Here is a 16,463-nt window from a genome sequence, read left to right on the forward strand (position 1 = left end):
AATCGAACTACATGTCTAAGGTGCGTTGGAGTAAGGCCAGATAATTTCGTGAATAATATGTATAAAACTAGAAATGCTTCATACTTTAGCAACATCAACGGTGCTGCAACGTTTACCAAGGCATATTGCTTACTGTTGTGAGAGTAGAAAGTTTGTCTACTTTTGTAGATAATTATATGCCATTTCAAAATTATCATGCTTTTGTAGTTACCACAATGTACCTTAAATATAATCCAACTTGATCTTTCAATGTATGTCAAGCTAGTATGATGCACTGCGAGTATTATGAAATTAACATCAAGTTAAATTAAGATTTTTAAGTTCGAATGCTCCTGGTTAATAATTAAGCTCGCGATAACTATACCTTTCAGTTTCTTCGCGAGAAAAGCTTATAATATAATTTTTATTTGGGCTGATATTGACGAGGGCCTATTTCATTTAGACATGCGCGATAATAACTTGAGAATAAATAGTAAAGTTAAATAAAAGCCTTCAGGAATATTTAGATGATTTATTTTTAAATAAATACAACATTTCTTATTTCATACCTAGCCAAGTACAGGATAAACGTAAAGTATTTGAATATTCCACATTTACCCTACTAAAATTGTCCCAATATTATTTTTAAACATATTCCTTATTTCACACGTGGTATCGGGAAAAGCTTTTACTGCTGACTAGAAGGCCCTAATAAATCCTGCTTGCGAGCTTTCATAGTCCTTTAAAAGCTAAATAAATATTATTTAAGTAAGAAAATTTTATAGCTATTTAAATATTCTGTATTATATTTATTCGTAGGTATATAAAGTTAGTCTAGTATTCTAGTATAAAGAATATCTACAACGATATTTGTAAATTATTTATGCACATTTTCTTAAAAATAATACACGTAGCACATGAAAAATGAGCAAAATAGTATAAATTAACCTTAAATATTTATTTACACCGGCTAATTCTACATTGAACGTATATAAAACGTATTGAATATTGATTTAAACTTACACAATATCCACTTATTATTTAAACTAAAACGCCAGGATAAGTAAATAATAAACTAAGTTTATGCGATAAAGTCACATTTTAGTTTAAATAATAAAACGTATTTTGTTCAAAACCTATTTACCAAATCGTTCTACCGATAAATTTTATCGTCGTACGGTGGCAAGCTAATAAAGTAGGGTGCTGGCGGCGGCGGAGCCAAGTATCGGACAGATCCGGGCCCTGATTGCACCTTGTGCGGCAGAGTGGCCGTAGATAGAGAAGCCGGAGGTAATGTGGCGGCGTAACCCGGCCAGGCTGTTCCCCAAAGCGGAGCCGCGCCTGCCGTCGGGCTGCTAGCTAGCGGCCCACCGCGGTACGACGTCGTTGTCATTCGTAACCGCACAATACAAATAACTACTATTAAGATCGCGATAAACGCTACAACGCCTCCTACAATACCTATTATCAGATTATCGTCGTTAGTAGAAGATGCCACGCCGACCACGGGCGCTCCTTTTGGCTCACCGGAAACTTTAGGGCGATCGTGAGATGGCGCTACCGACCAGATAATATCAGGTTCAGCTGAAGTTCGATGAACTAAACGCGGTGGAGCCGTAGTAGAAATACTACTTGATGACGAAGGTTGTAACGTCGTGCGTCTTCTCGCGTCACAAGTTAGTTCATCGTCACCTATTTCTGTGAGTAAAAATCCACTCAAAAAGTCTGGTGAGTCACATCGGACGTCTTCAATACCAACGTTTGGTAGCCATCTTCGTAATGCGCGAGCATTGCAGTCGCAACGAATCGGGTTTGTATCAAGACCGAACATCGACAAATCGGCTCGTCGATCATCGAGAGCTACTAGCAGCTGAGGTTGCAGAGTGGACAGTTGACTGCCAGCGACATCGATAGTTATTTGAGAAGATCGCGGCAAAGGGAATAACAATGCTGGTGGTAAATTAGTAACGGAAGTATTCCGGAAACGTACTGTAATCGCAGGAGCCTTTAATCCAGCTAATACTCCTGAAGAAACCGTCTTAAGCCTCGAGCCTCTTAATCCTAACTCTTCAAGTCTCGGGTGTAATATCGAATGCAGTTGATCTGCACCAATTGTTGTATCCTTAACTTCAACATCTAATTTTTCTAACGCCAATAAATGTTGCAAAGTTCCTTGGACATCGAAGTAACCTAATCTAGGGAATCCATAAGCCCTCAGTTGAACTAAATTAGGAAGTGGCCTAAATGCATTTTTCTCAATCCTCGTACATTCGTCTAGATATCTCATATCAAGTACTCGCAGTGAAGATAGACCTTCAAAGTTTCCATCAACAAGTATTGCTATTGGGTTGCTAGAAATATTCAGGCGCTGGAGATTTTTAAGTTTTGGCCAAGAAATAGCAAGTGCTCCAGAAACATCCACAATCTGATTGTTAGATAAATCCAACGATTCCAATAACGTTGTCCTACTAAATGTTTTGTCAGTAAGCCTAGTAATATTATTGTATGACAAATTTAAGTTATACAAGAAAGGTGTTTCAAGTTGATATACAGATTGTATTCCAGTACCAGCCAAGTTAAGGTCTCGAACTGTTTTAGGTTCCGTAATTACATTTTTAATTGCTTTTTCTGACAGCGGGTTAAATGAAAGATCTAATTTCTTAATATTGACCAAGACGCTATCTTCTGCTGGTATATCTACAATTTGATTATGCGACAAGTCCACAGACGATACAAAGAAATATTGTTTTTGTAGAGATTTCAAAGGAGCGTGTTCGAATAAATTATTACTTAACGAAATTTTCTCGAGCATATTTAGCCGCGATCTATCAAAAATATTGTCTGGTAATTCAGATAGTTGATTGCCTTCTAAATTCAAATTCTCCAACCGAATCAGTCCTTCAAATAGCCTGTCTCCCAAGCGATCTATTTTGTTATTGGACAGGTCCAACAGTTGTATTTGGCTAGAGTTATGGAATGCCATTTCACTAATTGTTTCCAGTTCGTTTCGAGCAAGCAATATTGTTCTCAACTTAGGGAGCCGAGCGAAATCAAGTTCGTCGACATTATTTAGCGCGTTTCCAGATAAATCTATTAATTCTAAATACTGTAAAGTGCTTATAAGTTCGGATGGGAAGAAATTGAATTTATTGTCCGTTAATATAATTTCTCTAAGACGGGGATGAATTTTAAATGAGGATGGAAATAAATAGCTAAGCTGGTTCTCGGAGAGATCTATAACTTCCAAACTTGTTCCTGTATTAAAAAATTCTCCTTTAAATGCGTTCAGCTGATTACCCTTTAGAGACAAATATTGTATGGACATGACGTTAACAAAGGCGGGAGTCCTTATATTTACAATATTATTGTAAGATAAATCCAAATGAGTTAAATTTTTAAGATTCTTGAAAGAGTTTTCCGAGACTTCTTGTAAAAGATTGTTTGATAAACAAATGCGCTCTAAATTCACGTTGTTTGAAAATAATTTTACGGGAAGCGCTTTCAGACCCATATAACTTAAGTCGACGCTGAGTAAAGCTGGATTTTGTTTGAAGACATTTTGCGGTAGTACGCTGATATGGTCGTTGCGACTAATATTCAAGTGTGTTAGACTAGGAATAGCGTCGAAAGCGTTCACGGGTATTTCCGAAAGCTGGTTGTCAGATATGTCTAAAAACCATAAGTTAATGAATTGCAGCTGCTGGCCTGTGAAGCCCAATATTCTATTTTGGCTGAGACTCAAAAATTCGAGAGAGGCTTCTAGCCCGCTAAAGACATCGGCCGAGATAGAATTTAATAAGTTTCCGGAGAGATCTAATCGCTTTAGCATTTTGAAGTGATTGAAGGCCGCCGTCGGTAATTCCCTTATGACATTTCGGGAGAGAACTAGGGAAGTAATTCTGTCGGACACTGCCCGAAGGATGTCGCTGGAGAGGGCGGTGACACGGTTAAAGCCCAAGTGCACGGACACAAGGTTAGGCAGTCGGGAGAGCGCCGTCGCTGGAATTAGCAAGATGTTGTTGTCTCGTAGCAGTAGCGTGTCCAGGCTGGTCAATCCATCAAATGCGTCATCTTCCACCTGAATGAAGATACATTAATTTGTAAAGTAAAATATATATTTTTTTAATTGAAGCAAATTCTTTTAATTACTTATATATATGCATTTTTGTTATATTTCTTTACAATGTTTACTAACTACAAACAAAAGACTTAATGATAATATTGATAATAATTTGGCTTCAAAGTTTATTTTTCGTATGAGTCCGTTCAGACTAGGCTCTTTTCCGAGTTTCATTTAAAAACAATTTAAAAAAAACTTTCGATAAAAAACCTGTCATTGGTCAAAAATAAACCATATTAGCAACCAAGTAGCTATAAAAAATTTAGATTGCACACGTACTGTTCGTAATGAATTAACTCCAACATCCAAATAGCGCAGTTCTGTGAGACCCACGAAGGTGCCCGGCATCAGCTTGACGAGATTGTTGCGGCTCAAATCCAGGACTTGAAGGGAAACCAGCGCGTTCAAGTGACTGCTGTCTATGTTCTGAAATATTCCATATATAATCTTAATCTAGATGAAAGATATAAAACGAAGATGAATTACCGGTCGGGTGGAACGATTTTAGTGATTTCAGGTTTGTTGCATTCGTCCACCCCAATCAGCAGACAGCTGCTACGGAAAAATCAAGAAAGAAGGTAGAAAAAATATGGCTGACACGTAGGTATTTTCTCATGAAATCATCGAAATCATACTCAGAATACATTACATCATTTTTCATTTTCAAGGTAGATTTGATATTTTAAAACTATAGCGTAACATGGAAAAAAGTAAATTTATGGAAATTTGTACAGGACGTGAAAAACTAGTCTGTCTACTTTATCCTAATCAGAATACGATCCCCACAATTTTTGTTACACCTTGTATAACTGCCTGTAATGCAATAACGTTTTAATCACGTTTTAATAAAATGTGTTAGATCAGATTGATTAGTGTTAAGTGCGAGTTCTTACATTTGCTACTAAACGCAAGTAGTAGATTTCTGAAACGCAGTTAGGCCGCAATTAGACTATCATGGAAATGACCATATTAATATATATGGGATCTTATTTGAAAGCAATCCTACAATGATGATCATATACGCCAAATATGTTAATTTTGTTGTTATTAAATTAACCTGTGATGGTGTAATAACAAAAAATTAACAAATTAGGCGTATATGATCCTAATTGTAGGATTGCTTCCAATAGGATCCCATATATACGTATGATTGAAGAATTAATTGAACATTGAACGTATGAAAGAAGGAATTGAAGCTTTGGGGATATAGCTAAATTTTTTGAAAGTTTTGTCACGTGTTTGTTATTTGCATTACTTAGGGCCAGTTGCACCAAACTGTCTGTCACCGTTAAAGCATTCGCTAAATTTTATTGTATGGGAAGTTTCATAGTAAACTGCCGCGGCGCGCCCGGTGATGTTGATCAGTCTGTCAAGTGCGGATGGTGCAACTGACACTTACTCTATCAAAGTCCGTTGCCAAAGTTTTTGTGACATTGACATAAAATTTAATTTTACTCCATTGAACGGGTTTTTGCTAACTTGCTGATGAAATTTAGGGCCGTTTATTAATTTAATTAGCGTTAGTAAATTGAACAAGGCGCTTTGACAATTACTGTCAATGGAATAAAATGTTATTTCACGTTTTGATTGCCATCCTGATTTCCGTTAGCGAAATCAAATCAACGAACTTTTGAACTCACCGTGATCATATTGCTGGAGAGATTCAAATGCTTAAGAGCGGCGAAAGATTTGAGTGCCACAGTAGGGAAGTCAGTGATAAAGTTCTCCGAGAGGTCTAGCTTTTCCAAATTTTCCGTGCCCTGGAATACATCGCTGTTGAACTTCGAAAGCCTGTTCCTGCCCAGGTCGAGCGTCTGGAGCTGACCTAAGCCGGCAAATGCCCCGCCTTCGATTGCCGAGATCATATTGCCGTGCAAGTCTATTTCTTCCAATGTCTTTTGAGAGAAAAATGATCCTTGTCGAATGAGAGCTGAAAATGAGAAGTCAATTAACAGCAAATGTAATGTATCACCAAACTTATACATATAGCATAGAGAAATAAGTTAGCATCAGTTTTCTTACCAAAACGCTCATTATTTTCGTCAAGCAAGCTAGTATCAACTAGCGGATTTATACAGCTAATACTTGACAATAGATGTCGCGACAAACGAAAAGTCTAATGCTCAACAATTTTCAGCTAATATTATAACCGGATTAACCGGAACTTTATTTTCAACTCCTTCTGCTTGTAAATTGTTGACGCTAGATGTCGACCACGAAAATAATAAGCGTTTTGATAAGAAAATTGATGTATGGAGTGAGCACTCTATGCTTACTTATATCTCTATGACTTAAGTTAGCATAAAACGGCTCATCCATCACAGCCCCAATTTTGAACTCCAAATTGTAACAAGTAACAAGGTAAAGGTAAACTATTAAAATATGTAAGGTAATATATCAATAGCAAGGTATTACGTTTTAAACTTTTGATATTTGGTTCACCATTATATATATTTCGTTAGAATTAATTTAAACAACACTCTCAAGACCATCCTTAATTTCCCAATAGACAACCCGACCATTTACTTATCAATCGAAACGGTATTGGTAGCAGTTTCGCCTACTTTGTTTATCTTAGCAATTTGAACTTACCATACACTACCACCCATAGAATCCGCATTATTAATGATAAACAAAAACTAGCAGTCCGCAAACATTCAAACTCTTAAAGTAGGCACCACGCTGCGAGTGTATTGCCTAATTGCATTCCAAATAACTGTAAGCCTATGTTGCGTCTGTATTATAAAATAAGGGGCTGCGCTGTCAAAACCTTAGGTTTTCAAATCAAATTGGCAGTGGAAAAGGGAGCGGAGTTTAGGATTTATATATTTTTTAAATTTGCCGCGTTTTTATTCTGACAAAGTTGTCTTCCTAGACTGCTATAAGTTTAACAACGCGTGGTGAGCACGTGTCGTCTTAAAAAGTACTCCACATAGTTACCTAATTACATTTTTTACGGGAAAAGGACTCTTCCTCCTTGTGGGAACATCATGCAGTCCTCTGACCTTGCAACAAATAGTATACGATTTTTCATGCATTGCCGACTAAATGTGCAACGGATTCAATGATCCATCAAATGCCTTATCTAACAAAAATCGCATGCAGTTTGTTACAAGGTAAGTCTATATCATGACTTATATACCTACCCTATCTGGAAAGTGGTCTGTGGGACGTACCAATTTTATTTTCCCTCAGCGATAGCACTCTGAGCGACCGTGGCCCGTTGAGCGAGGACGATGGCACGGTGTTCATATTGTTTCGATCCAGTCGTAATACCTAAAAACATTTTCCTGATAAATTATGTAGATTAAAAACGTAGAAATCAATCCTTCGTAACAAAATGTACATCAAAATGTTATTATTCCGTATACTTATACACGTAAATCCTACGTTTTCCGTGTGTTCCGTAAGTACACGTAGGTGTACCATATTAAAAAAATGAATGTTGAACAACAGATACAATGAACACTGTTAAGACACATTTTGAATATTTCTAGTTGTATTTAATTGGTGATTTTACAGTCAGTTTCAAATATAATTAGATGACCGGGGCAAAACCTTATTTATATGATAAAAAAGGAAAATGAGTGAAAATGAAAGTCTTTATTCTTCAATGTAGGCATATTATAATGCACTTATGAACGTCAAAAACTATCACTGGTCCTACTCTACACAACAGCCCCGAAAAGACAGTCAGCGGGACTCATTATTTTAAATAATTATACAGAAAATCATAAAAATATATACTCCAGAAAATTTTGATATTTTTGGTCACCTTGACCGTCCATCCATTTTTGATGCTCACAGTACTCATCGTGTTTGATACGTATTTGTTACACTTTAACGATTATAAACTGTGTATGTATATGATACTCATACATATGCCATAATTATGTTACTATAGAGAATATTGCTAGTACTGAACTAATTATACTGTCTTATTAATGAAAGCGGTCTTGGGATATTTTAATAACATTATATTTTAAGTACAGTCAGCTTTAGGCATATTTTACTGCCTGTATACAATCTTTGTATGACTGTTGAAACCCACAAAGTGAGCATATTAGTATTTCGTAACTTGTTCCTTAATTTATTTGCGATCTAAAAAAACCTTAACCTATTACTACTTATCTATTTTATTTTCTAAGATTACAAATACATTTACGTGCGAAGTGCAAGACAAGTAGGTCCCTATGAAATAATTAAAAGTATAATCAAATAACTTGCCTTTAACAGGTCACACCCAATCAGTAGGCCCTCCTCTAAGCCTCTAATGCTATTCCCGCTTAAATCCAGCTCTTCTAAAGCGGGCAGGTTGTGAAGCTCAGCAGTCGAGAATATCGGGTTCAAGTTGTCGCCGAGGAGGTTGTCAGCCAGCGCCAGTCTGGTGAGGTTGCCGCGAACTCCCGCGAGGAGACGGTCGGGCAACCGTCGCAAACTGTTGTGAGAGAAGTCCAGCTCCTTCAGAGGCAGACCGTACGACGAAAATATCTGAAATTATAAAGCATAAATAATGCTAAAAGCATTTTCTTTGGATAAAAACAGGACTGGAATTAAATACATTTCAGTAAAATGATACGGACACTAATTGAGATACCAAGTAGCTGAACAAAACAATAATTTCAGTGGATTAGAGTGACGTCTGTCTACATCTAGATCTAACCTAACCTACTCACAGTTCTCGGTATAATTTAAGAAGTAATCTATTGAAGTGCCTGAAAGAATAAACGATTTGCTAAAATATATTGTTTTAAAATAAAGTGGAGTTGTCGGTACTTTAGTATCTCGTACTATGGCACTGTGTCTATTGTACAATGTCGGAAACCGGCGGCGGGCGATGCTCTGCACTTAACCTTATAGTACAGAAAAGGCACAAGTTCTCCACTTCGTGCACCTTGCATTGTCTACGTAAAGCGCTGTCGTCTCTATGGGCAGAAAGCCGGGTATACAATTGCGTTGCTTATGGTTTAGTTTGCGGCAAGTGCGGAGTGGAGTGTCAGTTAGATAATATATTCGAGATCACAACTTTGTAAACTCCCGGCTGACGTCCCAACACGATGCCAAGTACCAAATCTTAGAGTGCTTCGAACTATACTCAAGTAAGTTTGACAATCGAGACGAGTAGTTTAGATTAATAGAATTGGGCTGAAAAGGAAGTCTTGGCGCGGCTCTTCATAACTTTAGGTTCATTGACTGTTTCACGCTTGATTCAATACGTATTCTTATAAAGACTTTAAAGTAGTTAGATGTGGGCATAACGATAGAACGTCTATAATATTGCTTTATAAACTAGTTCAGTTTCAAATGGTTAAATACAAACAATCTTACTCAACAAACAACCGCAGCCGACAAAGCAAACTGTGAAATAGCACAACTAATCGTATTTGCCAAAACGAAATTGTTTAAAACCGCATATATAGATTGGTATCGGTTAAATGTTTGTCTATTTCGGAGTGGAGTCATGTATTGGATTGCACAGCTGTGTCACATGAAAACCTTGTAAAAGTTTTGTAAACGAACGTTGTTGAACGTTAAACGAATTGGAACTATACATATGTATATCCTACCTCCATCCATGATACCTATCGATCAACTAAACTGGTTGTAAAAATATTAAAATCCCATTAAAAACAGATATATATATTTAAGGGGACGAAGGATTTTCCATACCAACATAGTCCTTATTTCCCTCTCTGGATATTAATATCCCAGAAAATATTAATACACAATTTGATACACTACCTTTGTTAATAAACTTAAACTGTTCCTTATAAACTTGTGCCCATATACACTGCGGGAGTTCTTAGAAACTGAACCCTAAATACATGTCATAATAATATCTGTGAATAATGCCTGTGATAGCTAAGTACAATGTCTATTTAATTTGATTAGAAATGTCTCAAAAATTGCATGCTATGATTTAATTTGTATATAATATTTGTATATTCGTAGATGTAAGTGTAACATTGCTACACCCTAGTAGGGTCCATGTTTGTACTGGTAAATAAAATGAACATCCTGTAAATACCATGGTTGCAAGAAATAAATGAAATTAAATTAAATTAAATGATTTATACAGCGTGTATTTTTGATACGATCGCATAACCAAAGCATAGTTAGGCGTGTTCAACGTTTCATAGGTTTTATAAAAACCAAATGACTTTTATTTTTCCATATAAAATAATTCAGCAAGCAATGTCTAACTGCTTTGTTATAACTCAAAACGTCGTGTTTAATGACGCGAAGTCATAACTGTCGCAAGTGCCTATGTTATATGAAATATATTGCCGCTCGAAAAAAAAAAACAAAAATTATTTATGCTCTGGTAGTTTAGACTAATTAATTAAAAAAAAAGTAGCATCGATTTATAGCACTAAAACCTACGTCTAGTTTACGTTTGCGGTTATATAAAAAATACATACATATTAACAATAGGCATAGAAAGGGGCACATTTATAAAAACAAACAAATCAGAGTTAGGAGCTTTTAAATTTTTGTAAGTATGTAATTCTTTTTCGTTTCTCATCGTGTAAAAATATTTTTCATAATGTCAATATTCAGGGAGGAAAATGGGTACAACATTTGTATGGAGAAGCGGTCGTTCACTACAGTCTTCAAAAAAAAACTTTTTAACTGTCTTCTAAATAACCAGTAATGAGTGTTGATATGGAGCAGCCGTCTGCGTTCCTATTGATTCTATGTGGTTATCAGATCATGAACAATTGCGTGCAGGAATAGAAAACTGCGGACGTTTTACACGTATGTGTTTTAATCAAACTACTCGTAGCAGACGGTCCGATTCCTACTTTAATATACGTCAAATAGTAGGTCTATAAGTTTTTGTTTGAAGAAACGTCACTTTTGACACTCACATATCCGATCCATATCGTATCTAGACCTAATATTTGATGTATCTTAAAGTCAATTCGAACTTTTAAATATGTACCTACGTCAAATATTAGGCGGTGACAAGTAGCGGTAATGTATAACATGAATGAAAGAATAAAATGGTACTATAATTGATTTCTGCGGAAACTGAAATTGAAGGTGATTATAGTGTTTAATGTAGTATTAGTGGTAATATTGTTATGCAGATTTACATTTTTTGACAAAGTTATTAAGTTATTAACATATCCTCCAGTTATCAACATGAAAAGTCCAGAATCTGGCACTGAAATTTGAACCTATAGTGCAAGGAATAAAGCCGATTTTATTTGTTTGAAAACTGAAAGAAACTTCCGATTCTTCGGATTAAATATGACTAGAGAGGAAAGTATACCACGTGATCGTCCATACAAAAAGAGAAAACGTTTTTCCACTTCTAAATATTTTCTGTTCAGTACTGGACATACGCACGGGAGGAGACGCGCGGGCGGCGGACAGAGCGCGACGTCATCGCGGCAGGCCGCGAGCGCCGCGCGACACACACTCGGCTTCACATACTCCACCGGCAACGGACGAACACCGAATTAGTTTTTATAATTGTTTGGTCGGGATTTATTTGTAATTAACGAGGAATAAACCAGCCTATTTTTATACAGTCCGCATTATTATTTCTACGTCCAGTAGGACCCTAACATTTTCCATTCTCCATGATTTTTAGTATGTTATTGACGCAATAAAAATCTAGATTTATAGGCTTTCCTTTTTTCAAAATTTTCAAAAAAAAATTGTATTGGAATATATTATGCTTAAGCGATCAACATCAAAATCAAAGTGATTTTTTAAGATTTAGTTAGTGGAAAACGTTTTCTCCTGAAATGGAATTTATTATAAAAAGTACCATTATTTCCCTAGGATCGCAAAGCTATTATTTCCTCTTAAATTTCATCGGAATGAATAAGTACCGAAGGTAGGACCTTGGGCCTTAGGAGGATATATCGCTCATGTATTAAACATATTAAATAAAAATCTAGCTTTCATTTTTTGTCATTGCTTACAAACACAAAAAAAAAAATGTATTTATGATACTTTACCTAGTTTACATAAGTAAATAAATTTGTTGGAAATAAATACTCCATACTATTTTGAAATAAAATCAATAATCGACATTTAATGTTCTGAAATTTGAATAGGAACCTTTGTTTTAGCGTAAGTAAATATTTAAATCGTTTATGCATGTCCATTGTTAACATAAATGTCAAGATCACCAAGTTTAAATAGGACTACATTGGCTTTTCCGTGGCAGGTACATAAACAGTAGCAACATGCTAGTCCTAGTAGAAGCTAGCGAGACAATGTAAGCACATCAACTGGCCAGACGTTTCTCAAAGGCCAGATGTCATAAAAAAAGTTATACAAAAATCTCTATGTAAATAAAAAAATACTAAATCAGTACCTGAGTAGGAAGCGTCTGATGTCCAGCATGCCTTTGCCTAAACGAGACTATGGGCGCCGCATACGGCAATGGCGGGAAGTCCCCTCCAAAGACCACTCGGTCGCAATCCATATGTATGGTGAGCTGGAGGCTTCTGTCCACCTTCACCGCGCAACGGCAGGGGTACCGCACGTCATCGTGGAGCTCCGAGCACGGGTACCACGGGTGCTTCGCGACCACTAGAGGCAGCAGCGCGAGCAGGAACTTCCACATCGTGATCTGGAAACAAAGTACCTCTTGTTAATTTAAACAAGTAACGTCATCAGAATTTACGACAAGTAACGTTCGGCACAAATTTCTAGCTGTGACGCCTCTGCTAAGTTCCAATTGAAAAATGCATGTTTACGCCTACGTACTGAATGCCATACGAACGCAGATGCCGAAATTCATGGAAAGTTATTATAAGAGAAAACTTCATAAGTTAACTAATTCTTCATACCTACAGAGAAAGAGAGAGATTATTAGTTTACGAAAAAAATACGAATTAAACTAGCCCCTTTTTTTGTTTTACCCGACTAAAGCAAAGTTAAAAAGGAATCTGAATTTAGTAATTTTCGTATGTAATCGTTTATTTAATCGCAACGTCAAAACTACTGAGCCGATTTTTATGAGGAAGGCAGCAAGCACAGTGCTTGGCTACAGCACAGTCAACTTTCAAAGTGGAGAACATTTCATATAGTCAAACGGGTTATTTTAAACGTCAAACTTCTGAGAAATTATGACGTTTACTTGACACTTGCACCATCCGGACTATCAAAATCGCTGCCAACTGATCTTGGTCGGAATCTACAAAACTCGTTGTTCGTCTGCAATTCGGAAAATCCTACTCAGAGTATGTCACATTATGTTATGAACCCTTTGTAGTTGAGTGAGTCATTTCAAAACTCGTGACATTTACGAGTGTCCCTTCAAGGGCTAACTCACGTATCTCCGTCCTCTATAAAATGTTTATACATAGCAAACAATCACCATAAAGCGTACATGACACCTGCATGTTTTTCAAACAATGCATTTATTCGTAGCATTCTTGACAGACTTTTACGTCTGAACTTCTGAAGTTCTGAAATGTTATTTTTCTTTTTTATATGAAACAGGTAGCTGGCTTATAAATAAATGTTTAGATTCAATACGTATAATCCTCCTTTATGGACGAGGAGTTTAAACTGAATGGTATAGCATCTAGTGCATATGGGACAACTTTAATAATAGTTATAGTTATTTTTTAACCCCTACATGCTTTGATACGTGTGTTAATCTGTTTAAAATCTGACTAATTTTTACAAAATATATGGGATAAAGAAAAAATAATTACGATTTCTAATGGAAGAGACGAGAGTTTAACTCGCTGAGATCATGTTTGTTCACACTAAGCTTACTAGATTAACGTACTAGACGTATGTATTACGTACATACTATGTACTAGACTATCTTCATCTACCTTCAAAGTTTTATGAGAATATGCTTCTCTTTTGATATCTTTACATTATCCATTTTATTAAAGTAACAACTATATTTTAGTCAGGCGAAGACATTTTTGGTTAAAGTTAAAACTGATTGAAACCTTGAACAAATCAATATGTAAAGTAATTATATTTCGTAGTACGAACGCTATACAATGATTTATCAGTACATTGAGTTCCACAATTGTTACACCAACTGTTCGCTGATCGGTATTCATTACCATAAACGGGACCTCAAAAGCCAATACAAACATACAGATCCACAAATGTATGGCATTCTAATATGAAACTTCTTATCGTATCAGCAAAGAGTACTTTATGGCTTAACCTGTAAGCTGTATAAGTTGGCAGACCTTTAAACGGGCTGAGACCAAGGAACACCTCGTAAACAAAGACGTAGTAAGCAGAATTTACGAGGGTACCATTGTTTGTTTCAAACGTCGCGTTAACTTCAGCTTATTTGGATCGAAGTTTCATAATTGATGTGATTTGTGACAAGTATCGAGGTAAATTCGTCGTCTTAATAAGAACTTTTATAATAACTAGCTAGCAGCCATTAGGTAAGATTTGCGAGCTAACGAGGTGTCAAAAGAATCACACGAATTCAGATCAGAGTCGGTTACATCAAACCGTTTGGCACCGTTAATGTGTTCGCAAAATTTTATTGTATGGGAAGTTTCATAGTTCTTTGCTGCGTCACGTTGATCACTCTGTTAACTATGGTTGGTGCAACTGGTCCTTAATCACCTACTTATGTCTTGTATTTGAATCATTGATAAACTTGAATAACAATATCATGATGTTTAATAATTATGTGTTAATACTACGTGCGACCAAGCTGCGTTGAATTTACGTTCGATAAAATAAATTAGTTTCGACTAATACGAGTACCTACTAGACCTTTTAACCACTAAGAATTAGTTAACATCGGACCAACTTAGCAATTAGATAATTGGATGCAGATGCATCCAGTGCAAAAATATTTAACCCTGATTCTGTTGAAACCATAGATTTGGCAATTATTTATATACCTACATATGGTTTCTAATTTTAAAAGGATTTCGTAGGACCATTTTTAATAATGTATATTTTCAAATAGAGAGCACACATATTACCTAACCAATTATTGTAACCTGGTTTTGGATATTTTAGAAATTAGCGTAGCTTACCGTTGATAATTCCTTGATGTAACGATTATGATTGTTAAATAAGTCTTCACGCTATTTAACTATTCTATAATGGCCCCGTTTTACCGGTAAAGATGCATTTGTTAAACAGTTTGAAAGTGCGGCGTTCTTAACAAGACTTTCCTTACTTAACTTGCAAAGAATCTCATACATAAATTAATACGCAAAGTGACGTTTTAGGTAATATACTGCTTAACTTGCTTACACAATTTTCTCCGCCTTTATTGTAGTCTTCCCAGCAGAGCTGCCTCAAGTAAGTTCAAAAGGCCCCGTGTTCCTGATAGTTAAAAACTTGTAAAGCATTACGGATGAAAGTCTCAACAGGATAGAGATGAGAAAATTTTACTTTAGTGTCGTCCATGCTCGGTAGAAAGTATCGAGGAATACCAAATGGGTTTAATATGGTAGCTAGATTTATGTGCAAAGTTGAGCGCACGGAGCCAAAACTACGAGTAGTTTGGTTGTCCTGAACTTTGCCCGTCATCATTGCGTTTGTATTGCTTGAACTTTCTTTTACCTATATCTTAGAAATTTTAAAAACCAAATATTCTACTTTTTTAAATTAAAGTTACTTACCTACATTTGTAGTCGAATTGCAAGGTGGAAAATGAATGGTGTATACAGGTCGTCCCAAGACTACGGGACATCAAAGGAAAGTACCTTTTTAAATATCGTAGATAGGATATTTTGCTAAAAGAAGACTTTATGTTATTTTTAAAAGTCAGTAATTCTGCATTTAAAGGTTTTCTAAGAATTACTTGCTTCGCCTGGGAATCGAATCGAACCGAAATGACCTCAAGAAATACTTCAAATTTAATATTCTGTGTTGAGGAAGAAGGTTTTTTTTAGTGATAAGCGGATGTTCAAATACCTATGCTATAAGTCGACTGAATTTGTAAGTCATACATAAGTAACTAAAAACTGCTAAATTTATGCATTTAGCCGCCGAAATATCAGTAAGTACCTAATATATTTAGCTGCACATAAAATTTGTTAGAAACACGTACACAACGTAAGCTCCAAAGTCGGCCGAGTTTGCCTGCTGGCCTGCTGGCACATGGCAATATCAAACAAAGGCGATAATTTAGAGCAGAGACACGTAACAAATTTCCAGGGCGTCCGTGAGCCACGTCGCTACATCGCAACTTCAGAGCACCATTTACAGATTAGGCTTTATAAAATGCTCTGCTAACTTCATTACAGTAGGGCTCAAAAATAAGTTAAAAAAAGTGCATGTCGTTAATAATTTCAACAAACGTCAACATATTTTTGAGCGACCCTGTAATGTTGTCTCACTTCGCCAATTTTCATTTTGTTTTCTTCTAATTTTCATGCAATTT

At 36.1% G+C, this 16,463-nt stretch overlaps 1 protein-coding gene across 1 annotated transcript in view; it reads right to left on the reverse strand.

Moving 5' to 3' along the window:
• Positions 1 to 496: 496 nt before the first annotated feature.
• LOC133515926 (protein artichoke) overlaps positions 497 to 16,463 on the reverse strand; it is a 111,681-nt gene continuing 95,714 nt past the window's right edge. Inside the window, exons 4-9 of the mRNA XM_061848569.1 lie at positions 12,438 to 12,695; positions 8,327 to 8,590; positions 7,276 to 7,375; positions 5,740 to 6,029; positions 4,379 to 4,525; positions 497 to 4,057 (exon numbers count right to left, since the gene is read on the reverse strand). Coding sequence (XP_061704553.1) covers positions 1,133 to 4,057; positions 4,379 to 4,525; positions 5,740 to 6,029; positions 7,276 to 7,375; positions 8,327 to 8,590; positions 12,438 to 12,689 — 3,978 coding nt within the window. The 5' untranslated portion in view covers positions 12,690 to 12,695 and the 3' untranslated portion in view covers positions 497 to 1,132. The remainder of the gene's footprint in view (positions 4,058 to 4,378; positions 4,526 to 5,739; positions 6,030 to 7,275; positions 7,376 to 8,326; positions 8,591 to 12,437; positions 12,696 to 16,463) is intronic.

This window comes from Cydia pomonella, chromosome 3 (genome assembly GCF_033807575.1).
Source record: "Cydia pomonella isolate Wapato2018A chromosome 3, ilCydPomo1, whole genome shotgun sequence".
In the NCBI taxonomy this organism is placed as follows: Eukaryota; Metazoa; Arthropoda; class Insecta; order Lepidoptera; family Tortricidae; genus Cydia; species Cydia pomonella.